The sequence below is a fragment of the Biomphalaria glabrata genome, chromosome 1 (genome assembly GCF_947242115.1).
Source record: "Biomphalaria glabrata chromosome 1, xgBioGlab47.1, whole genome shotgun sequence".
NCBI lineage: Eukaryota > Metazoa > Mollusca > Gastropoda > Planorbidae > Biomphalaria > Biomphalaria glabrata.
This window is the reverse complement of record NC_074711.1, coordinates 15,585,688-15,611,590: the sequence shown is the minus strand read 5'-3', so window position 1 is coordinate 15,611,590 and position 25,903 is coordinate 15,585,688. Positions and strand designations below refer to the sequence as shown.

The following is a 25,903-nucleotide window of genomic DNA, read 5'->3' as shown; positions in this document are numbered from 1 at the left end:
ATTCTTTTTGTTGTATTCAATGCTGTCGATATTGTAAATAAACCATGCAGTTGCAAATTTACCATTTTAGACCTCAACTGTAACCAACTTTTTGAAAGAGAATATTTTCATCACAGCCGTCTGCTAGTATTACTAAGTAAGCAATGAGATCATGGGCATTTCACCTTAGGAGGTGCATCGTGATTCGTTTGTCTTAATACTCGCCACTAATACTAGAATACACTAAATCAGAATGCTAACTCTAGGCTTTAGCATTTAACGTCTAATAAAAAGTATTTTGTGTTTTCTTAGACAGTCAGATCAATTGTTTAATAGGAAACATTTTTATCCCCTTTTAAAAGGGACATAACTAAAGAAATATATTTGAGTATAGAATTGTTGGGTTGCCTTTTCTTTATTTATTTTTCTTTTCACAATTTAACTCTGGTTCGCTCTCTCTCTCTCTCTCTCTCTGTCTCTCTTTCTCTCTATCTCTAACGAATGCCTATTTTTATTTTTGTCACTTTTATATCTATATTTTATGTATAGTATAATAATGCCGAGATTATACAATTATTTTTGTATGGGAACTGCTGTATAATTATTACAAAGGTTATCCCATAATGTCTGTCTGGTGAACAGTTTGAATACTATATATTTCACACACCCATTCTTCAACAATAAAGTTCAAAATTTGCACAATTATTTATTGGCTTAGACCATACATTAATAAATTTAAAAAAAAAAGAAAATTAATAACGGGTTGGGTATTTTCAACAACAATACCAACAATTGAAATTAATCTTTAAGTGTTCACAGAAATGGTTAAATGTGTTGGTTTATGTCCACGACCTTCATTATCGAAAATATATCTCCCACGCCCATTCTTGGATCAAGTTGAAACTTTACCAAACATGAATCAATTTAAAAAAAAAAACTAATCAATTAGCCAATTAATTATTGGTAATTATTACATTCATCTAAAACGAAAAATAACTTATACATTGTTCAGTGAAAAATTATTTCCCTTAGATAAGCTTTGTTTTTTAAAATGGAAATTAAAACAATGTGTTTTACTTGTTTGTGCATAAGAGTTTTTCTATTCGAGTTTTTATATTTTGTTGTAACTGTCATTTGCGAATGTATAGGCTACATATAGACATTTAGGTTTGTATGTGTGTGTATGTCTTAAGTCAGTTCCACTAACTCTTACTGTGTCTCTAACTCTTGCTGTGTCTCTAACTCTTGCTGTGTCTCTAACTCTTGCTGTGTCTCTAACTCTTGCTGTTTATCTAACTCTTACTGTTTATCTAACTCTTACTGTTTATCTAACTCTTGCTGTGTCTCTAACTCTTGCTGTTTATCTAACTCTTACTGTTTATCTAACTCTTACTGTTTATCTAACTCTTGCTGTGTCTCTAACTCTTGCTGTTTATCTAACTCTTGCTGTGTATCTAACTCTTGCTGTGTCTCTAACTCTTGCTGTGTCTCTAACTCTTACTGTTTCTCTAACTCTTACTGTTTCTCTAACTCTTGCTGTTTATCTAACTCTTGCTGTGTCTCTAACTCTTACTGTTTCTCTAACTCTTGCTGTGTCTCTAACTCTTGCTGTTTATCTAACTCTTGCTGCGTCTTTAACTCTTGCTGTGTCTCTAACTCTTACTGTTTCTTCCATTGCAGGGATGTTCACAATCAAGTTTAAGCGTGAACTAATTCGTTGTTGTTACTGCCTGAGGGGCGCCCTCAAGAGGCGCCGCATGGATGACAGCAACGGCATCAAGAGGTCCCTCCTGTTCCCGCTGAAGCGCAACTCTGAGTCGTCCACGTCCTCGAGAAACGAGCGTCACATCAGGGCGCCAGCATCGGTCGGCGAGGGAGCCACTACACCCAACGGTCAGGGCTGTCGGTACTCTTTCGTGTCTCCCCTGGCGGAGGTGAAGACCAGCTCCTCAAGGGCGTCCCTGAGCTCCGTGGGGAGAGAGGAGAGAATCAATCGAGAGGCCGCCCTCTACTCCATGGATAGGGTGAGCCTGTCACCCTCCTTAGCGTGTCTAGAACGCTCCAGCACAGGAAACGTGTTGATCAGAGAGGACAGAGCCAACCTGAATAATTTCATACGGTTAGCATAACAGAGATTTGCTCAATCCACTGTAGCTAGAGTTACCAAACATTCCTGTGTTAAGTTGAGACTTGCTCACACAAGCTTCAATGACTACAAACAATGCCAATAACTTGCTATCACAGTGCAGGCCCTATTTATCTAATTCAATATATACAGTAGGCCTACATTAGCCAGGCGTAGTATACAGCGTCAACGTTAAAACTTCTTATTAAAATAAGTCTGACCAATGTCTTGTGGAGGCAAGCGATGGCCTAATTGATATGTCACGGATTTGGATAAATGTCTTGTGGAGGCAAGCGATGGCCTAATTGATATGTCACGGATTTGGATTACTAAGAAAATATTTCACATCCTTGTTTTGTTGTCTCAAAGAGTCTAACCAAGACAATCTGGCAAAATGACAATCTTGTAACCAAACGTAGCCCTGCAATCAGATGTTTGTTTTCATTAAGAAAGAAGAAAAACATAAAGATTTTTTCCTAAGTACTTACATTTGAATAATCCAGAGAGTTTATTCTCTTTGATCAAACTACGAAATATTATATTCATATCTTCCATATGTGTTTTAAATTGGTGTAAATATAATTTTTACACAGACATACAATAATAGTGTGTGTGTGTGGCTGTATCAATATGAACTTTGGAAAACTCAGTTATTACTTTTTTTTTTTTACAGAATTTACTACTGATATATTCTATTGAGGGAGGAATGGTTACTTTTATTTATGGACCTTAATAAATATTACCTATATACGTATTTTGTAACAATTCATTTGAAAGAATTTTTGAATATTTATATATAACTGACAATGTTCCTACCGGAAGTTTTGGAAATCTCTCGCGTTTGACCAAATGTTGACGTCTTCTCAAGGTTTAGTCGAAACGAAATTTTAATTATTAACTACAATAAATATTTTCAAAGTGACAATATTTAATACAGTTGTTTACCTTTTGTTAATTCCTACATAGACTAATGTTAGAAAAGAAAATGTATTTCTTGGATACGACGTGTGTTCTGTTGCTAGAGAGACGTGTAAGGCTACTAACAAATTACAATGACTTTCCGAGTTTTAGACATTGTATTGGTTTTATATCTACCTATGTAATAACTGTGATATGTTTGATACTTTTTTTTGTTTTATTGTTGTTGACTAATTTATGAACAATTATTTCTGCTCTCAACTTGTGAAAACTGCTTGAATTCACTATCGCTATGGCCATATTTTATTACAGTCATGAGATCCAGTTTCGTTTTAACTGGAATAAGTCTTTGAACAGGTCGCTAATCTGTAACATTAAGCGTTGAGTATTTCATTACCATCTACAGCTCTCTATATCACATCAAAAACAATAGGCTACTCCCCCCTCCCCAAAGTAGGCTTTGAACAAACAAATTATGGGATGTGTGGTTGAGAGGCTTAAACCACTTAGAGACCTATCAAAAGGGATAGAGTTCGAAATCCGGCTCGAGCAGGGTTGTGTTTGCTGAAAACCTAAAGGCAGCACGGATACCTTCTCCCAGATACCCCCTTCCCCCACTGGTCCACAAAATAGCGCACTGAACATGCTATGAACATGAAAGTTGCGAGATTTTAAACAATGGGGTAGGCCCTGTGTATCTATAATAGGTCACTCTCCTAGCACGTCGCTGTTTCAAGCGATGTTTAGGTTCGTGTGTCTGTGCGCGCATGTCAGACATAATAAGTTTGATTAGTTTTAGGAATGATATTTGAAAAACAACCTGTGAGGTTGTCAACCAACCAGAGCTTATCTACTAACCTATGTGATTATCTACCAACCTGAGAGCTTATCTACTAACCTGTGTGATTATCTACCAAGCTGAGAGATTATCTACCAAGCTGAGAAATTATCTACCAAGCTGAGAAATTATCTACCAAGCTGAGATTATCTACCAAGCTGAGACATTATCTACGTTGTGTTCAGGGAAGTCGCAAGACTTCAAAATGCTTTAGCTCCGACAGAAAGTGAACTGCTGCCTTTGAGAAAGTAAAAGCGACAAAACTGAACCTATGATATTAACGTACTTCGACAAACATCCTCCGCCACCTTTGCTTCGCATGTATCGCGACATTTTTTTGTCCAATCTTTGCTTTGTTTTTGTTTCATGAGATTCACCAAGATTTCCGTTTTACTGTCCAGCTTATCAAACTTCAATCCATTCTAGAACAGTTGCATGTACAAGTGAAAAAAAAAAAGAAGACAAAGCGATGCAGAGAAATGTGGAGCGATATAAAGTAATTGTAAGAAAACGAAAAGAGAAAGATTGTAAAATGTTTACGAAGAGAAAGAGCTGAGAACAAAGAGCTGACAGATTTGAGTCTGTACTAACAAGTAGGAGAGAACTCATAGCTTCCTAATTCTATAAACCCACCAGAGAAGACATGCATAAAAACTCGCCATTATCTGAAATCGAGGCGCAGTGGCTGAGCGGCAAAGCGCTTGGCTTGGGGTCCCGGGTTCGAATTCTGGTGAAGACGGACATTAGTTGGGGAACAGTAAAGGCGGTAGGTCGTTGTGTTGGCTCTCGTTAACCGTAGGCCACAGAAACAGATGACCTTTACATCATCTGCCTTATAGATCGCAAGGTCTGAAAGGGGAAATTTACTTATCTGAAATAAACACTTAAATCTAGAACTCTACTGGATAGCGACATTTGTGTTTCTTAGGGTCACAAAAAGACATGATTTGTGAAGCAGCTTACTTAATTAGATTCAAATGTTATAGGTCACATGACGTGTTGTACATATGGAAATGATGTAGATACCATGTTTGTTTGGAACTCATTAATTAAAGTACAAATAAACTCAATCATATGTCAGGACTTGATTGTGTCTTGTTAGACTTGGTTTCTGAATATCTCCTGCTTGCTTCGGATGAAAACATTGAAATAATGGAAACAAAGTTTGAACTTCAATGTACTACAACAAGTCCCATTCGTAGTTTGGGAATGGGGGGGATGGGGGGTAGGTGGGACAAGTGAAATATGGGGAGGTGTTTATGTAGCTGAATATACTTCATTATGGGACTATGTGTACACTGTATGGTGTGATCGAGTTTCATTTCTGTTTCGTGTGAATCTAAGTCTTCAGCTGAAAACTACACTGTAGTGTGTCAGTATAGGGTAATTCAGCATGCTAGCAATACCGTATCATTATCTTCTTCTATCCGAAATGTCGGAACTTTCCACTGGTTAACTCGGAAAACCAACTACAACAGCAATCAGCGCCATAGAGTAGTCAGCAAGTTCAATAGCAATCTCTTCGAGTGTGTATTTCCCTTCGGCTAGCAGTATATCTACTTTATCTCCTCCCCCAACGTTGTTCAGACCTTTGTTTGTTATTTGTTTCATTCTTAGTGGCTTCAAAGAATGGATTTTATCAAACAGTTTCATGTTTCAAAGTCACATTGATTTGATCTAGCTCATGACATGTACATATATAGCCTATAATGAAAACATACCAGTTGGATAAGACATTCCTTCCAGACATTAATCTGTGTTGTCACTATTAGAAACTTTAAATCCTTACGTCTAAGAAGGTGTCAGTAATTTGATGTAAGTTTAGAACAATAAAAACATTTGCCTAGTTTGTATTTGAAGCCTGCCATGACATCTCTATGTGTATAGAATGACTATAAAAATTATTTCAGCACAGACAATATTGTAGTGTCTACACAATGAAACACAAAAGTCCAAGGCTTTATGTTTTGTTCAATCCTGTATAGTGTAACATGGTATTAATACAATCACTTGATTCTGTTTGTGTGGAATTGAATTGAAAAAAAGTTGTATGATAGCATTCAATGTATACACAAGGTATGAAACATTCAGAACACAAGTGACATTCAAGGTGGCACAACTTCTCTACTAAAACAGCACAAGTTGTGTCTTGGGTTCTATACTGACATTAGTTTCATAGGATAAATAGATAGGCCCTGGATCTCAGACCCTCAAAGTGACAGTCAACAGAACAATGAAAAGTAGGGAACATACACATGAAATAGGAACTGACCTTGTACAGGAAGTGAACATGGTCCAAGGTTTAGTTTTTGTGTTGCCATAGCAACACGATTGTGTGACAAACATGTCATCACTTTGAAGATTTGGTCTTCAATAACAAACATGTCATCACTTTGAAGATTTGGTCTTCAATAACAAACATGCTGGTATTCCTAGTCCAAACAACAATTGTACAAAACAAATTGTACTAAGTATGTAGTCAGATTTCATAGATCTCTTCAATCAAACAAATGTTACAATATATGAAAAAAAAATACAATTGAATTAATTCATAGAAAAAAAAAGGTGTAAACCATGGCAAGTGCTTATAACAAACCAAAGACTTGACTTTAGCTTGAAGGAAAACATAATTTATGGATAACTATTGGCTCATTAAACAATCAGTTTTTGGAAGTACAACAGAAAGACTTCTTGTATTCCATTCTCTAGTAGAGTGTGAAATGAAGGGATTGATGACATGGTAGAAAGAAACACTCTGATCAATCCTTGCTACCCTATCCATGGTTTAATAACTTAGTTTCATTTTCCCTCACATTCTGGATGCTACCCACTTAGTACCTTGTCATACTGCAAGTTTCTACCACAGAAAGTAACCATCTTCACTAGCTCTGTATAATATTATATAGGACCTACTCATGATTATCCCTACAATCTTGATAACATTCTCAACCACCAGTATCTCATGGATACTTAGATTGAATGTCTCTGAATGAAAACAGTTTAAATCCATACCAAATCTAGCAGCCTAGAGAGAACAATTGTGTCTATCAAGTCAAGTTGTTTAAACTGAGAGTATTGGATCTCAAATGTTGTCAATAATTTGTGGCCAAAACAATATTTTAGGGTAATGATTAGGTGAAATAACAAAAACAATGAATAAATGAGTCACTTATAATGAAAATAATACTAAAAACATGATATAATTATTGAAACAAATATAATCTTATAATGTGAGCTGTGAAAATAAGAATCCAATTTGATAATATAGGTTAGGAGTCATAGGTGGGTAGAAGGTCACAGCCACTTTCCTAAACTGGGAGTAGAAAATAGCCAACTATAGACTGAGACATTAATCTTCATTCTAAAATTAAAAGACAACAGTAGACAATATTCTTGAATTTATTTCTAGCTATAAATTCAAAACGACTATTGGGCCAATCAAAAAATGACACTGTTTTTGGTGTCAAGATTTACATGTGATCAAAATGTTCAAGTTTTAAAACAAAGTAATGCTAACAAAGTTTACATGCAAATGAATAAATAGGTCATAACTGTTTTTGCAAAGTTTAGTTTCAAACGCTTGCTAAATAGAGAAGGGTGTTGAATAATGCAAGGTAAATTTCTTTCAAAAATTACAACTCTTTTCTAGGTATTCTTGAATATTATTAGAAACCTCTGAATTTTAAAATTTTAGCAGCACCCAATTCACAACTCAGCTAATTGACAACCATCTCTAAAGATGTATTATAAACTTGTCAACAGCCATGTTAGTTCACTTTTGAGTCTTTGATTGAACCAATGAACTGTCACAAAGAGTTGCATGTCAATGAAAAGGTCTGTATAGCCCTAGCAGTTTCTGCATTTCTTTTGACCCCTTATGTATTGGTTGACATTTTAACCTTTGAAGAACAAACAAGCCAAAACACAAGTTTTACAATCATAAAATCTTCAGAAATGAAATACAAAATGACACAAGAAAATTGAGCCCAAATTGGCAATGGAATGGTGGGTCATAGCATGCCAAGCTCTGTTGGTCCCCCATGGTTTCAAATAAATAGATGAATGGACATTGTTCCAAATAACATCAACTGAAAAAAAAACTGAAAGTTGGGTCTTTTGGTATTACACTTGCAATAGATACACACACACACACACACACAACACAAACTTCTTCTTGATATATTAGCATTGAAATGAGATCAGTTCTTTTTACAAATTAACACAATCTTTGATCAATTCAGCCTGACATTTTTAGGTGTAAATGATCACACTGTGATTCTTTAAGAAAGTAAAAACTAGGAATAAAGATGAAATGACGTATATGTAATTATTTTAAATAGAAATAAATAATATTTAATACAACATATTTTGTATTCCTATTTCCTATTACCCAAAATGAAACGTTGGGTTTAAAAATATACAAATGGACACATTGGTGTTCAAAATGTTACATTTTCATCCAGTGTTCATCAATTCTGAGTGCTTTACAAACTCATTCCTTCACAAGCACAGACAAATATCAACACGGATCATAATCAACTTACAAATAATTGGAATACACTAATAATTGGTTTTTATTTCCTAAGACTACTTGCTGGTCAACTGGTGAAACCCTACCTTAACACCACTAGCTTGACAAATAAGGACAGGACCTTTAGGCTATGATTCAACTTAGTTGCTAGCATTCGATGCCAAGTTTCTCTCTTGTATTGTTTTAAGCCCAGCATGATCTGAGGGCGATGGGACAGCCACACAAGCAACTCATCAAGGAGATTTCAGACACAACTACCACACACTGACAACCAACTAAAACAACAATATGTTCATTTGACATAAAATGTACATGGAATTTCGGAGGTGTCAATAATGTCATCTGTACATGTCATGAAATGTCATCTCTTGTAGACAACCTTAACAATGTCATAGTCTTGGTCAAGTGACAACAATGTGGTTCAACAATGGATACAATGTAACAAATCATTGAATGACTTATAGTCAAAACACAAAAAAAAGGTTTACATACACAACCATAAATACAAACTTCTGACAATACAAAAAAAAAGAGATCTTTTATAATGGTTGTTCTACATGTTACCATTTCCATCCTGTGTCCACTACACTACCGCGACCAGCGCTGCATTCAAAGTTGTCTTTGTATCACCCGTGAACTAATCAACATAAGCTGGTTAATGTTGTTTTTATATCACAATAAATCTGGCCACCACTGACCAGTGGCTAATAATAATGCCCAGTTCTACTACAAGTCCATCTGGATGACCCTAATGAACTTTGACTATCTGATGGTTGGTGGTTGAACTATTCTCAGGAGGGTGTAGATATCACTGACAGCCTAGATTGTTTAGGCTCTATCTCCAGTGAAGCTTTATACGTTTGGTCATCATCTAGCAAACGGCTAGGGTCAAGCAAGTAACTGGTAACCTAAAGAAAAACAAGGCTTACCATTACTAATTCTTAAAACTATGAAACTATAAAACAATTTAAATTAAGAGATCTAAAGAACATGAATATAATTTTTATTAAAACTTCAGTGAATAGTTGTTCTTATTTTCATATTGGAACATAACTACATTTGTTCACTAAATAGAAGCTCAGAATAGTTTATTGTTAAATTATGAAAAATGCACAAGGTATGAATGTATCACTGAATGCCATAGACCACATGGCTACCTATCTCTACTTGTGCCAAATTGGGTTTGATGAGGGCCTAAAGGAGCCTACTACCAGATACCCCAACAGGACCACAGAAGAGATTGGACCAGAGGGCACTAAACATGTTCAAATACAAAAGATTGGCTGCACAAAAGGTTAGATTTTTTTTTTAAATTAGTATAAGTACTAATCGTAAAGCATTCTGTGCTACCTTACCCTTGAATGATGCTCAATTTTGTAGGAAGTCTGTTGAAACAATCTGATCTCTCGTATCACATGAGCAATCTTTGAAAGTAAAAAAAATAATACTATTTACAGTTCGAAAAAGTAAATAAGTAAAATGTTCATTCAAATAAATTGAACTCATGGCTACATTTTGTTCCTCAAACAATTGAAAAATCTAGTTCAGTCTTAAGGTATACCTAGCTCAGTCTTGAAATAAACCTAGTTCAGTCTTCAAATAAACCTAGTTAATCTTCCCTTGCTGACTCTGCTTACCATTCTCATTTTGGAAAAGTTGACCAAACCATCTTCTGTTGTGTTTGGTGTCCCTTCTTCGATGAATGAAAGATCTGTCAGGTACATCCCCAGGTAAGGTATACATGGAGGGTCACATCTGCATGTCACAAAGGTCAGATAAAAAATGCATTTAATTCCTGCACACAGTCAAAATGTCATCAAGAATCAGATATAACATACATTGTGTGATTGTGATTTCCCTCCAATGTATGTCATCATTTACTTACATCTAACCCAAACAATTAGTATTCAGACCATTGACTGATGCACAGATAGACTGATTTTCATACATGAGCAATATGATATGAAAATGAGGTTTCATGAAGTATATTTGATTTAACTAAATATACCTTTACTTATAATTTATATTTTCTCAATTTGATTAATTAGTTAAATTCTTCTTTACAATGTTTTTATGGTGATTGTAAAAAAAAAAAAACATTATCAAGTTTTTTTATTTTGTTTAGTTCATTTCAAAGAAATTTAAGTTAAAACTAATTTGAATTGTACAACATGTAATACAGTTTCAGAAAAATTCATTTTCATCAATATAAATCTTGGAAAAAAAAAAAAAGCAACAACATAAAACTGAATGTCATATTTAATTGACCATATCATGGACATTCATAATGCAGTAGTTTTATCTAGGTCAACATCACATTTAAAGACCGCATCACAAACCAAGAGATTAGAGACAGGGTTACTACAATGATTGGACCCCATGATGACCTGCTAACTATCGTAAAAAGAAACCAAGATAAAAATCAACGGCCATATTACAAGGTCTTTGGGGCTTGCAAATGCCTTCATTCAGGGAACAGTACCAGGAAGAAAAAAAAGAGGCAGACAGAGAAAGTGATGGGAAGACAACATAAAAGAATGGACGGGCCTGACACTGAAAGAGGTTCTAACTAAGGCAAAAGACAGAGAAGAAAAGAGAAAGACGGTCAACTATTCTTGAATGGTGCCCTCCAACAGACTAAGGGATAGATAAAAGAAGGTAACATCACACAGTATTTTTTCATGGGTTACAGCCTATTTTAAACTACATTGTACATTTAATACCTGTGCAAAGCATCTCTCATATTTTTAAATCGTCCTTCTGATGAGACTAAAGTCTGAAGTCTGTCGATCATTTGTTTAGTCTGTTAGGAGAGAAGAAGAAATTCAAAGTATAAACCAATTTCAAATCTCTAAGTGGAATCTAACAGAATACTGTAACTCTACCAATGATCTATAGTTACTTGTTTGGATAACTTCTCCCAAGTCTTCTTGAGCCTGTATACTGAGCTGTTCACAAGAGCTGCACAAATCTGCAGCACACCATTATAGTTGTGCATACACCTGCAGATATCTGCAATGGCCGCCCACTTTTCTATACATGCCACTCTATCTTGCATGTTGGAACGACTAACTATTTCAGACACTACAAGTCGACTGACCTGAAATAAAAAAATTGAATTAAAAAAAAAAATACAACTAAAACAAACTACAATTGACAAATTTTTAATTAATAATTAAAAAAATATATTAGATATACAGAATTAATTTATAGTGAGTTTGTAAACAGCATTCCCATTCTGATTAAAGAATAAAATTTCATGTTGACTTACTTCATTAAATCGTTTACTGACAAGTAGAACATGTTGAGCCTTGTGGCATTTGTCTGGCTTCATCCAGGCTTGACTTAATAGTTCTCTGAATGCAAATAAGAAATATCAATAGTTAGTTTCAAAGTTGAACTGATTTTAATTTTAAAATAAAATAGAAACAATCTAGGACAGAACTTTTTAAGCTGTGAAATATAAATATTTTAACCAGAGTGTGTTTAAACATTTAAAATGGCTAAATAATTCTTTTAAATGATGTAAGGATAATAAACTAGACTGCCAAAACCTATCATCCCAGTTGAAGAAAAATGGAATCAATGAAGATAAATGCGATCAAGATAAAAAATAGTTACAACATATTCAAAAATGATTTAGGAAAAAAAAAAAGAATTAATGTATGAAAAATAAAATATGTAATTAATGACTCAGTCAATTACTATAATTAGCAATCAACACTTATCTGACTCAAACAAAACCAACTTACTCGCTTCTAATAGCGATGAATATCTGATGGTCAAGGTAGGTCAGTTGCTCTGCAATGTCCAGTGCAGAGAGGGTATCCAGATTATCTTTCGATGGTGACTAGTAAGTAGGAACAAAACAAAACTGTGTAAGGTCTAACCAAAGATACTTTCAAGCTTTTTGATTTTAATGTATGCAAATTTTGGTTTACATCTTGATTCCAATCATAGAAACAACTTTTTAAAATGACTCTTTCAGATTAAGTTCAAATACTCTCTCTGGCAAATAAGTTTGGTTCCTAGTCATTGAAAACACAGGAACATAGAACACAAAGACATTCAGACGGTCTCTAAGATAAGACATAAGTTCGGTGCTGTCAGGACAAGGTGACATTCAAACAAGTCACAGATAAGACACAAGCTTTGTGGTGTCAGAACAAGGTCACAATGACATTCAGGTCAAGGTGACATCCAAACAAGTCACAGATAAGACACAAGCTCTGTGTTGTCAGGACAAGATCAAGGTGACATCCAAACAAGTCACAGAAAAGACACAAGCTCTGTGTTGTCAGGACAAGATCAAGGTGACATTCAAACAAGTCACAGAAAAGGCACAAGCTTTGTGCTATCAGGACAAGGTCAAGGTGAGATTCAAACCTTTTTTTATATAATTTTTTTTCCCCTATTCTTCTTGAAATAGTTTTTTAATTAAAAATCAAATACTTAACAGGATTTCAATCAAGTGTCTGGACATGCATTAGTGTAAAGATTTCACATAATTATAAAATAAAGCTTTGATCTTTACAAACTATGACTTACTGCAGGAGGCAGAAGTAATTGTGTCAGGTCAACTTTTTTATCAGGAGATGGCTCTTTACTAATTGTCCGCAGGATGGAAGCAGCAGCCTTGTGCTCAGCAGGAAGGAGGTTGCTGTTGACAACCATCTCATCCAAAAGGTCAATGACCTGTTGCTTAAGGTCTGGATCAGACTCAAAATCCTTCAGAAGTGAAAATACAAGAGTACATTCCAATTACATTAAACTATTCACACATTAGCAACTAGACTTCTACAATGTTCAAGATGTAAGTGTATTTAAATATTTCAGAATCAAGGAGAATATTTATAGATTTTATTTGACTTTGGTGCTCCACCTAGTAATATTTAGTCAATATTTTGCTGAAAGATCACCAGATAAGTGCAGCCAGAGTAAGAAATATTTCATTAAAAACATTTAGATCACATATCAAAACAAAATCACATACATTTCTTCCTGAATTAGATCAAAATATTATATCTTTGGACATACAATGACTGCAGAAGTGAAGAAATGCTATGATCTCACTTAACAAAGACAGTGTGGACAAGAAACTTGAATAATGAGGGGGTCCCTTAGGATTGAGCAAGCATGAGTTAGAAGGAAGTGTTTTACTGGTAGATGATTTTATAGAAGATATTAAACTAAAAACAAAAGTGACAATCATTAGATTTATACACATTTTGACATGCTAGTCCATTTAAAGTATAAAAACAAGAAATAATTTTTAAAAATACTTTTTTTTAAATGTAATTGTAATTTAAGTGTAATTAGTTTGGAAAAGAAGGGGGTAAATGAGTGAAAGTTACCACTATAGCTTTTAAATGTATTTTATAAAAAAAAAAATTGAATTTTAGGGTTCAAGCCTCCTCAAGCCAATACTAACCACAAAGAGCTTATAAAATTAGAAGGTTTAATAGCTATCTATTGTTAGTTACAAACTTTTAAGAGATAAAGGTAACTAATTCAGCATATAGCGCCTCATCAGTGAAGGGAAGTAAACTAGCAATTATACATAAAACACAATCTTCAAATACAAAAACAAAATTTAATAAAATACTCAGAAAGACACAAAGATAAAGGCATATTCCTCATCCCATATGCTAGGACAAATTTGTACAAATGCTCCTTCTTCCCTAGTGCTATTAGAGCATGGAATGGGTTGCCTTAGCTAGCCAGGAAAACCAGTGACTTGGCAGAATTTAAGTCATTGGTTAATATGCATGACTGAATGCATGACACGTAGGACATAATCATCTTCTTTTTGAAGTAACATCTGTATTTTATAAGATATAAATTATTAATTTCCAATAATTAATTAACTAATTTGCTTTTTTTTTTTTTAAATTGCTTCTTATTTTGTCAGATACAAAAAACTATTGCGCAAAGGTGCAACTTGATCTGAGAATTAGTGTTGGAGAGATAACATGTTCTAACTTTTTACCAGACAGACAGAGTGAATTGATATAAGCTTTTTAATTAAAAATAAATGGAAGAGGTCTTTCTAAGCAATACCAAACATCTTGCCATGACAACCTAATATCTTCTAGAGGGGACAAAAGGAGTTACTAGCCATACTATGATCTATGTATGAAAACACACACAATAGGTCCTCATACAAGCTTTTGAAAAAGTGACCTAAATCAAATTTCTTTTTAAAGTATTGAAAGACATTTAATAGAGTTTAAAAAAAAACAAAACAGATTTGACATGAGTTCTTTCACATTCACATGATGAAATGTAATGTTGATTCATTTTTTTTTCCAATATTTAACAATCTATTTTTAAAAATCTATTCTTTCATAAATACTGTACTAGCTTGTTAACACACTTATTATATTAAAATACAGATATGATAAAATGCAGGCTATTCCTATTACCCGAAAGATTTTTTCTTAATATTTTATCTTCATTACCATTGAATAGCAGAACAAAATAAGGTGTCAATAACATAAAATGTGGTGCATATAAACAATCAAATAGACACAACTCAAAGAACTATTATCTCTAAATAATATTTATTAGGTATATTTACTAATATTTATTAAGTAAATAACCATCTATTTCAAATATTTTCTTAGAAAAAAAAAAACAAGAACAAATGATTTCTAGTTTAAAAAGAATTGTAGAAAATATAAGAGATTCTAAATTTTGTAATGAAACATGCTAGACTTAAGTGAACTGTACAGACAGACATAAAACACATTTAGACAATTAACATAGAACAATGACTTTCTTAATAGGTGCATGAATATTCATATAACAGAGCATATCTATAGGGAATTTTAGTTATTTGCTCTCAGACTAACCACTAAAGCTGCTATCACACATAGAACAGGAAAATTGTATTAGTCTTAATTATAAACATAACAAATTTTTTAATTCCTCTCCTGAAATAATTTGTATGTACCTCATGTGTACTAAATATTGAAATGATATGCTCTGGTATAGAAGCTAATACAAAATTATATATAAATAAATGGAAGTCAAAGAATATTTGCTAGTCTGAAGGAAAATTTATTATGCTTAAATCAAGAATAAAACCATGTCAAATAAAATTCTTGAATGGTGATAAAACTATTTCTTTAAAAAGTGTCAATAAAAGTGAGATTACCTCAAAATGATTAAACATCCAGTTTTTGATAATTTTTATGACTCTCAAAGTATAAGGAGACCCAATGGAAACAGAGTTAGTCTGACCTGCCAACACATATAAGAGACAACATTTAGGGTGGGGGAGCTCAGGCCTGACAAGAGTCACAACCACAGTGACATGCTGCTAGAGAGAAGAGAGTTGCCATAAAAGAATACTAGGTAACACTAAAAAGAACAATTATTGTATATATTTGTTTGTCTGATAGTGTACCTAGAATAATGTACAGACATAGATCTCTTTAGCTATTACTTTTATAAAGATCAAGTTCACTAAGTGTATAACAAGTTAATAGAAGTCAGCTTAAAAATATAAATCACTAGAGAAATAAATGCTGATCGATGAACAATGACAGAGTAAGCCATAAAATATATGACATTTATAGAGTCAACCCCAAAAATTTGTAAGTTAATTTAATTTTGTTAAGAAACTTTAAGAACAAAAATGTCCAAGCTATTGCTGTACAATCTTTGATTACCTAGGGTGATTAAAAGTAAGGAACTGTGCAAATATTTGCTAGTGATAAATCAAATAGTTTTGTAAATAGAGCTTCGAAAAGATCGTCATAACAAAATGCTCTGAAATATTCATCAATTTAGTCTTGTGTACATGTATTGGTTTAAGACAAACTACAAAAGTGGTTTAAGACAAACTACAAAAACAGAGTTTTAGATGTTACAGATATCTAGTTCAACATGATTGGGTCAAGCAACACACAGTGAAGTGAACAACATTCAGAAGTATCAGCCAAAAGTAAAGGAGTAAAGGAAACAAACAGCTCTACTGCCCTGGTCAGTAACGGTATAAACTCAATGTACTATAAGTTGATTTATTGTATCACAGCACATCAATTAGGATCAATACAATCAAATACATACAGAACTATTTAACTTTCAATTATTTATTCTACTATCAATACAGGCATCAAATCTCCAATCAGAATGATAAGTTAGTCATTATACAGGGTGCGTCAAAAAAATGTATACACACTTTGAACTGTCATAGACAATTTATTTCCCGTTCTACAATGCTAAATTTCAGCACATGGAAAGCTTAATGTCCTATTGGAAAAATAAATGTGATTAAGGTGAGTAATGTTCAAACTGGTGGCTTTTAGCATCAATACATTGCTGAGTACGACTCATCACTGATTCCGTACATCGTACCAAAGTTTCCACTGAGATTTCTGCGCACACCGCCTGAATCTCATTCCACAATGTGTCCAGGTGATGTGGTTTACGTTTGTACACCTCATCTTTAACTGTGCCTCATAAGAAGAAATCCAGTGGCGTGAGATCTGGAGAGCATGCAGGAAACTCGATTGGTCCCCTGCGTCCTATCCACTGGCCTGGCACATTGTGATCCAGGTATGCTTGTACATCCCTATGATAGTGCGGCGGGGCGCCATCTTGTTGGAAATAAAACTCATCATTACCGAATAATGCACGAATGGCAGGGAATATGGAGTTCTCAAGCATTGTTAGGTACGTTTCTCCATTAACAGTACCTTCAAAGCGGAAAGGCCCAATGAGTCCCCTTGCAGACAAATCAAACCACACATTTACACCAGGCAAATTCACAGCCTTTTCAACTGTAATTCACATCACACACTGTTCCGTGAATTTCAAATTTGTCTCGTAGAGGTGTAATTGTTAACCTTGAAGGTGGTTCTGTACCATACTCATGTCTCCACTGTCTTCGAGCCTCAACTACATTCTCAAACTTCCAATACCATTTAATTATCTGCTTCCGCTCTTCAAAACTCAAACGCATGTCCACCATGTTGCAGTTACTTCCCTGTTACTCCTGCACTGAGTGTGGTACAGAACCACCTTCACATTTATTTTTCCAATAGGACATTGAGCTTTCCATGTGCAGAAATTTAGCATTGTAGAACGGGAAATAAATTGTCTATGACAGTTCAAAGTGTGTCTACATTTTTCTGACGCACCCTGTATATATCCAGAGCAAAGAAAATAGAAACCTGCTAGCTAATGAGAAATGTATTTAAGTAAAGTTAGGTTCTTACAGATTAGAAATATTTCAGCTACCACAACAATAAAAGCATCTACATGCAATCAAATATGTTCATATATTAAAAGATTTTATGTTCAATTATTTGTATTGAAAAAGTATGTACGCAAACGGTTAACATATTTTGTCAATTCTCTTAATGGTAAAACAAGACTATAAATGCCAGTCATTTGTCAGAAAACATACATATATAAGAGGCAGCAAATAGTCAATATATCTTTACTAGAAAATAGACCTATAATCTAAACAATTATTTTGTGTTAGAAAGTTGATGAGGTGTAAACTGAGATGCACATACAACACTACAAATAACAATAAGTCATATGCACACTATCTGAGATACGACTAACAGTTTGGGTGAGAGACAGTGTATTATTATTAGCACTACAACCTACAATGGGTGTACAACATGTCAGACTTTACCAATGTAAGGAGTATCCACCCAGAGAGCCTTACCTGCTGATGTTTGGACACCCAGTGTTTAAGGACATTAAGAACGCGCATGGTGGCAGCTGTGCTGATAACAGATTCTCGTTTTTTCATAACAGGTCTTGCATCTAATGTACCTGTTTGTTTGTTTTATGTCATATAGGTTTTGAGATAGTGTTATAACAGTATACAGGCAGAGATGATAACAACATTAACATTTCTGCCTTTCATTTTTCCACAGATCTTACACATTCCATAAAACTAAATAAGGTCTTTTAGAGCAATCTGTGTAGATTCTATATTATTTTTTTTTTATACTTGAAGATATTTTAGCAAAATAAAGTTTTAGTAATAAACTAGGTTTATGGATAGTGTCTACTGATATTATTATGACAATCAGATATAGATAAAATTAAGCATTCAATAAATCTAAAATTAAACTTGAATATATATATATATATTCCCAGTAAATAAATACACCATATTTCCCAGCGAGTTATTCAAGTTTTTGCAAATGAATGCTAGCTGTGTGGGGTATACAAAAAAAAAATATTTTAGAACTATGGACATACCAGTGGGTCTCCATACCCCCTTTACTTTGCTGTGTACAGATACCACCATTGGCTCATACTTCACATGCCAAAGTATTGCACTCTATGTATTGTTTGATGAGGGACAGATGTCTGATAAGCAACCATTTTATGTAACAGTAGTTTACTGCAAGTAATGCTTTGCATATGTAAAAGTAAGTTTCCTTTCAGACCTTGCGATCTATGGGGCAGATGATGTTAAGGTCATCTGTTTCTGTGGCCAACGCATAATAAGCAGGGTATCGTGTGGCCAGCATAACAACCAACCACCTTTACTTTCCCCAACTAAAGTCAGGTTCCCATTAAAGTATGGTGGACTCAGGATTGCACTAAAAATCTTGAAATTCAAAATCCCAGTCTTCACCGAGATATGAGCCGAGGATCCCAGGTTCAGAAGCTAAGCACTTAACCACTCAGCCACTGCACCCCCACTTTGCATATGTTGTGTATAAATAGGTTGTGGTTTGTACGATTTTGTTTTTACTTATTTTGTAATTGGTGCAAGGTATATGCATGTATGGTTTATACGCATATGCAGGTTTTATGCTGGAAAATACAGTGTGTGAATATATATTATATATATAAAGGCCCTGTATATATATGTATTTTTCTCCATCAAGCCTTCTGGAATTGCATTGTTTTAAAAAAAAAACAACTACAGTACAGAACATAAGTTGGCTATGGTGTTGTAAGAGATATAGACCCTAAGTCTGGTGACAATGTAACATCCTATTAATGTGATCAGAATGACTTCAAGAAAGATAAGTTTATATGAGTGTATACTGATTTCACGAGAGGTATGCAAAGCCTAGTGCATGCAGATATTATGGTTTCAGTTCGAATATACACCCTTGTACTTTCTGTTTTAAAGAAATAGAAATTTACTAATTTAAAAGAGATATTTTATTAAAGGTCTAGCCTATGGTCTCTTAAAATCTCTTAAACAAATAATATATACACTAGTGAGTGAAACAAAAACCTACCAGTTCCTACACTCAGGTATCTAGATATTCCTTTCTGTTGCTGATCTGCACAGCTGGCTAAACCTGCAGTGGCAGCTGCAAATGCTGTTGTTGCTGCTGAGGAGCTGGATCTGTTTTGTCATTTTCAAAGAAAAAAAGAAAAAAAAAGTGTCAATTGCCTTAATTAACTTAGTTATATTGCTATATTATGTATGCTAAAATATAAAAGTTTTATTAAGACAAATCTCCACAATGATAATAAAACTGACTCAAACTTAAATAGTAAGACATCAAGAATTAGTAAAACATTCAAATTTAATAGAAGTCAGTAGAGAATCAGGAATTTTATAGTAACAGGACACAAGTTCTTAAAGCATTTCATTTAATGAAATCAATGAAAATGATGTCTAGAAAAAAACAACTTTCCACTATGTCCCTAGACCTAGTTAGACTACAAAATATCTTTTTCAACACAAGAAAGTTGAAGACGGTTTAAAGGCATTGGTGAATGAGTTCTTGTAGCATTTTATATAACAAATCATTCCCAATGACATCAAAAAAATTCCCACTACATCACATGACCTAGTTAGAGTAAAGAAATGTCTTTCTCAACACGAGAGAGTTGACAAGGGTTAATAGACATAGGTGCTCAAGTTCTTATAGCATTTCATTTAAAGAATTCATTCCATATGACGTCAAAATAAAAAAAAAACTTTCCACTACCTTACACGGCCTAGTTTGGCTAACAAAAAGTCTTCATTAAGTCAATAAACATTTAGCTACACAATAAAAAAAAAATGCTGGATTAGAAGTTATGTGAGTATTTCTTTAAAAGAAATTGAATTTGACAAGATAACTGTGGTGAAATGGGCTCTAGTTAGAAGAAAAACTATCAAGCTGTGATCTAGCTGTACAACATGTAAAAGTCAAAAATATAAAAACCTTCGTTTAGATGCTCTAGAAGAGGTCACCACAGTTCCAGCTTTGGCCCTTGTAGGAGGCGAGCCATCCACTTGGGCAAAACTACTCCGAGGAGTGGACAGCATGCTTATGCTTTCAGCTTCAGCACTCCCTCTCTTTCCTGAGACTGGAGATTAAAGTAAAATCTTAAGTGGATGAAGAATGAGATCTAGTTAAAATAACAAGAAAAATAATACAATACCATCATATGAAATAGATAACATTAGTAGATAAATATAAATTGAGTCAAATGAAGTTGGTACTCAAATCTACATCATTTAGTTGTGCTACAACATAAAAAAAACAAAAAAAAACATTTATTCATACAGTCTTGAAACTAAACAGTGAAACAAGACCACATGCTGTTTCTGTCATGGCTTATTCTGGAAAATTAATAGTTTTTTTTTTTGTGCCTGTCAAGGTTCAAACACAAAAATGTATTAAAGACAAATCAACATTTTTTCAAGTAACAAATATTTTTTCTGAGTGCCCAGAAAATAAAGTCCTGTGACAAACACTGAGAACATGAGAGAAGTGATGCTTTCCTTTTTTTTAAAGTGATATTCAGAATGTGTGAAACTAATTTTAAGACAATTATATAGAAAAAATGAACAAGCATTGGAAATAAAAAGGTGAGGTGGTACAAATATAGGGACTGAGAGATATATTAACAGCTTTGGCCATTGAAATTCTATCAAAAAGACTCAATACTGGCATTTGCACACACACACAAAAGTTAGGGATCTATTTAACTTGCAATGTAACAAATGCTAATTGTTACAATATATTTATTCACCCAAATGTTTTCCCTTTCCAACCCAAATAAAATTTATTGAAGTAAATATGTCAACAGAGGTGTAGTGGTAAAGCACCTGGCTTCTGAACTGGGGTCAGTTCGAATCCTGGTGAAGACTGAGATTTTTTATTTCAGGATCTTTCGGCGACTGTGAGTCCACCCAGCTCTAATGGGTACATGACACTAGATGGAGAAAGTAAAGGCAGTTGGTCATTGTGCTGGCCACATGACACCCTCATTAACCATGGGCCACAGAAACATGACCTTTACATCATCTGCCTTATAAATTTCAAGGTCTAAAAGGGAACACAAATATGTTAACCAATGTTTCCCTCTTCCTACCATAATTAAATCTCATTGAAGTAAATATGTCAACAAATGTTTGAGTATTATTACAAATAATCATATTCATACACATTCAATAGCTGTAGTCTAATATTTCATTATGCTAAGGTGGCTGTTACACCCATTTTCAGGTGTTAATGTTTCCAATGATAATGATCAAGATTTTATCTGATAATATTTTAATGTTTGATAGTTCTTACTAAAGAAAAATATGATTAAACTGTGCTCTAGTTCACCTTTTGTTCTCTTATTAATTCAACCTTTTTTACAACACAATCAGCTATTCATATAATTTTTTTTTTAAATAATCTCTTAGATTTGTTTGAAGCAATATAAAGCATATTATACAGTTAATAGATATTGGAGGAATATATTTTAAAACATGCTTGATGTTCTGGACATTGTGTTAATAAGCTTACTCTGTAAGTTCTAGAGTCAACATGTGATCAATGAAGAAAAAAAAACTTGCCCAACTTAAATTTGCAATGCTTTGAATAAATGAATCAACAGTTAATATTTTAAAAATTATTTTGATAATTTAAAAAAAAAAAATGACTAAGGGTATCTCAAAATAAATATAAACATCACAGAAACAATATTCAGAGATGATTTCTTAGCAGCAATAATTTGTAAAGATGTTTCATAAAAAGATAACTATTTTTTTTTCAATACACATTTATCAAATTTTAATGCAAAGGATTTATAGAATCATTTATGTTAAGGGAATAAATTGCAATAACATTAGTTTCTTCAAACCCCTAAACAAGATAACTTAAAATAAAAATAAAAAGGGTGCGTCAATGGAATTTAAATATTATGAAAAAGTGAAATTTTAAAAAATCTGAAAACCAAAAATGTTTGGAAGAAAATCTTAGAAAAACAAATTGTACGACAGTTTAATGGAATTTACACTATAAAGAACAATCAGAGACTCACATGGCCTGATCTTGATCTGTGGAGCAACTATATTAGGAGAAGAATAGCTGTAGCTAATAGGAGATGGAGCTCGACGCAATTTGGGGCTAGAGGTAGGAGAGCGTACTGGTGAAGAGGTTATGCGACCAGGTGAAGAGGCCCTCTTCTGTGTTCCTGGCAGCAAAGGAGATGGTATTCTGACTGGAGATGACATTGGCCGAGGCTTAATGATCCGAATAGGACTGCTACTAGGAGATAGGGCTAACGCATCTAAAGTGTATGAGGTCTCCATGACACGGCTTGGTGTTGAGGGTCTCTTTGGGCTTCCACTTGCAGAGTTGCCATTGAGTTTGCCTGACTTAAGTCCTAATCCTAATACTGGAACACGTTTGGGGCTTCCAAAAGGTGAAACTCGTGGAGTCACTGGGGTTTTAGGTGTGCCTGGTGTGAGCGTATCAGAGCTGACTGCGGAGGTAATCGTCCTGGGGCTGGAAGGTGAGACCAGTGACTCTGAAGATAATGAGCCGGCAAAAGTTGATGCCATTGATGGGGTCAGAAGCTGCTTATCATCATCTGTATCTACATAATCTGCACTAGACTCATCATCGAGATCAAAGTCTGAGAGAATGATCCCTGTAGGAGATCCTGACTCCTGCCTAGTTATGGAAGGAATATCGGGAATGTCCTGGTCATTGAGTGTCTCACAAGAGGCTATGGGGGCTAACAGAGCCCGTGGCTTTGGTGGCTGTAGAAAAGATGTCAGCTCCGATCTACTATCATCACTGTCAACAGATTCACCGCGTTCAACTATAAAACAAAATGAAACAAAATATAATGTATCTCTGTGCTTTGTAAAAAGAAAAGTGAAATGTCTGGAAACAGTCTAGACAAAATCAGCTGGGCATAATCTTGGTTTAAATCCAATAAACTAACCATCAACTGAGTTTATATTCAACAAATTGTATCATTAACTGAGGACCAAGATAATGTCTATCAGATATTCACAACATAATTTACTAAGCAATAGCTATTTAAAAAAAAAGCCCTTATTTTATTGTTGCCTCCAAAGGAAAAAAAATATACCTACTTATATATTCTCACCCGTAGAAAAAATTATTATTTTACTTTGCTAATTAGATTATGGCAGTCGTCAAGTCTAGACTGTACTTACATGCAGAAGTTAAGAAAAATGTGTTTATACATAATTTTACAAAAAAATTTCAATGGTGAAGAAAATTCTTTTAAAAAGTTTATAAAATGGTATTTACATTTTTGTGTTAAATTAGTCAGCGGGTGTTGCTGCTGAAAGGAACTTCTGGATGACTCTGTGCTGAACGATGCTCTTGGACTGCTGGTGCTGCTACTAACTGAAACATCATCATCATCCTGCCTCATGCAACCAGTGCTGATGCGACGCATTTTCTCTGCCTGGGGTTTGATCACAAAACGAGCATCTACTTCAGGAGGCTCCCCTGTGAATTCAGGTGGACTTCCAACATCTTCAGCTGTTTCCTCTTCAGTCTGACAGCTTAAGAGAGAATAAATAATAGTTAGACAACAAAAAAATTAAAACTGCTGCAAATATGATCATTTCAATTGAAAATTGACTGAAGCAACATCAGCAAGTTTAAATTCTATATAAATATTAAAAAATTAGATTTTTTTTTTAATGATTAATAAATTCTACAACAAAAACACTAACTATTTTTAAAAGATTTTTTCTCTATTTTCAGATCTTTCAAAAAAGATCTAAAAATACAATTTTATTAGATAAAAAGATTTTAAATTGAATATGAGGACACCATCACAGGCACCTAGACTTTTGGATCATTTTATTTTTTTATTAAAAATAAAGTACCACTTTCAGATTCTGTGATCCATAGGACAGATGGTGTAAAAGTCACCTATTTCTATGGCGTAGGTTAACCAGCGTGTAATGTAGCAAGCAAAATGACCAACCACCTTTACTTTCCTAATTTCAGTTACCCATCAGAGTTGGGTGGACTCAGGGGCATCCTAAATATCTTAAAATTCAAAATCCCAGTCTTCACCAAGATGGCCCAGTTCGAAATGCACCCTATGTTTATTAAAATGGAAAATTTTATTTTAAAAATAGAACATATTTAGTTAAAAACTACAATCAAGAAAAGATTTCATTTTGTTATTATTCAGAGTAAAAGTAAAGTTCCCCTTTTAGAACTTGTGGTCTATAGGGCAGATAATGTAAAGCTCATCTGTTTTTTGTGGCCCATGGTTAGCAAGGCCAGCACAACGGCCAACTATTTTTACTTTTCCCAACTAATGTCAGGTACCCATTAGAGCTGGTTGGACTCAGAGGCGCCTGAAGATCATGAAATTTAAAATCCCAGTCTTCACCAGGATTCAATCCCCGGACCGTGGTTCGGAAGCCAAGTGCTTTACCCCTCAGCCACCATGCTCCCATTATTCAAAGTCACCCCATCAAAATGTACCTCCTTTGCAATGCTAACACACTTACTGTGCAGCCACAGAAGTCAGACTGTTGGTCAGGTTGGCCCCACTCTCGTGATTCGCACCACCTTCATGACTCTTGTACACTTTTTTCAAGGCCTCCAGCAAAGTGTGACCTGTGGTGAACACTCTGTATGTCAGAAGGAAGGTGTTGAGGAAGTCAATGCTGAGGAACCTCAAGTCTGTCAGACGATCAAGTAGTCTTTCCACACTTGCATGACGAATCTGTAAGAGTATTATTTCAAGAAGATATTAGTGTGTCCTTAGCACAATGTGAACCTAGTCCTCATTAGCACTTTTTAAGGTCTAAATGTATCTTTCTTTATTTCTAGGTCTAAATGTATCTTTCTTTTTCTTCTTTTAAAACTGATATCCAATCAGAAACCCCGTCGGTAGCGAACTATGCTGAGAATTACTCCCTTAGAGCATGTGAAAGGAGGCGAGCAATGACTTTTAACGTCGCCTTGTCCCTGTACAAGGACAGCCCTAAAAGTCAGAAATGTACCAATTCTCAATCAAATCCTTGTCCTGATCGTCTTTCATGCAGAACTCGGCATTCATAAAGAATGTGTTCTATTGTTTCGTCATCCTCCATTCACCATGTGTAAAATTTCCTCTCTCTCGAAGAGAAAGCAGGCAGAACTCTAATACCTCTTTTTTTTTAATTATGAATGCTCTATAAATTAACTGATTTTAAATCAAATGTGCTCTTTAGAAGAAACATCTGGATGTTATAAGTGCTCCTTCTTCCCTAAATCATTAGAGCATGAAACAGGTTGCATGAATCAGCCAG

General features: G+C 34.3%; 2 protein-coding genes across 11 annotated transcripts in view; one reads left to right on the top strand and one right to left on the bottom strand.

The window, feature by feature from the left end:
- Positions 1 to 4,930, top strand: part of LOC106073401 (adipokinetic hormone/corazonin-related peptide receptor variant I-like) — a 224,905-nt gene extending 219,975 nt beyond the window's left edge. For both annotated transcript variants that reach the window (XM_056024551.1, XM_056024557.1), the window contains one exon: positions 1,660 to 4,930. In XM_056024551.1, the coding sequence (XP_055880526.1) occupies positions 1,660 to 2,108 (449 nt within the window). In that variant the 3' untranslated portion in view covers positions 2,109 to 4,930. The remainder of the gene's footprint in view (positions 1 to 1,659) is intronic.
- Positions 4,931 to 5,811: 881 nt separating this feature from the next.
- The window catches only part of LOC106073399 (ras-specific guanine nucleotide-releasing factor 2-like), a 189,979-nt gene continuing 169,887 nt past the window's right edge, over positions 5,812 to 25,903 (bottom strand). For 7 of the 9 annotated variants that reach the window (XM_056024471.1, XM_056024505.1, XM_056024495.1 and 4 more), the window contains 14 exons: positions 25,118 to 25,335; positions 23,889 to 24,148; positions 22,642 to 23,427; positions 20,547 to 20,691; positions 19,626 to 19,735; positions 18,080 to 18,189; positions 12,940 to 13,119; positions 12,144 to 12,241; positions 11,663 to 11,747; positions 11,294 to 11,491; positions 11,115 to 11,194; positions 10,029 to 10,146; positions 9,747 to 9,815; positions 5,812 to 9,299 (listed from right to left, as the gene is read on the bottom strand). In XM_056024471.1, the coding sequence (XP_055880446.1) occupies positions 9,183 to 9,299; positions 9,747 to 9,815; positions 10,029 to 10,146; positions 11,115 to 11,194; positions 11,294 to 11,491; positions 11,663 to 11,747; positions 12,144 to 12,241; positions 12,940 to 13,119; positions 18,080 to 18,189; positions 19,626 to 19,735; positions 20,547 to 20,691; positions 22,642 to 23,427; positions 23,889 to 24,148; positions 25,118 to 25,335 (2,574 nt within the window). In that variant the 3' untranslated portion in view covers positions 5,812 to 9,182. Of the gene's footprint in view, positions 9,300 to 9,746; positions 9,816 to 10,028; positions 10,147 to 11,114; positions 11,195 to 11,293; positions 11,492 to 11,662; positions 11,748 to 12,143; positions 12,242 to 12,939; positions 13,120 to 15,550; positions 15,637 to 18,079; positions 18,190 to 19,625; positions 19,736 to 20,546; positions 20,692 to 22,641; positions 23,428 to 23,888; positions 24,149 to 25,117; positions 25,336 to 25,903 lie in introns of those variants that run through there. The other 2 variants (XM_056024509.1, XM_056024538.1) reach the window with 2 other exon arrangements.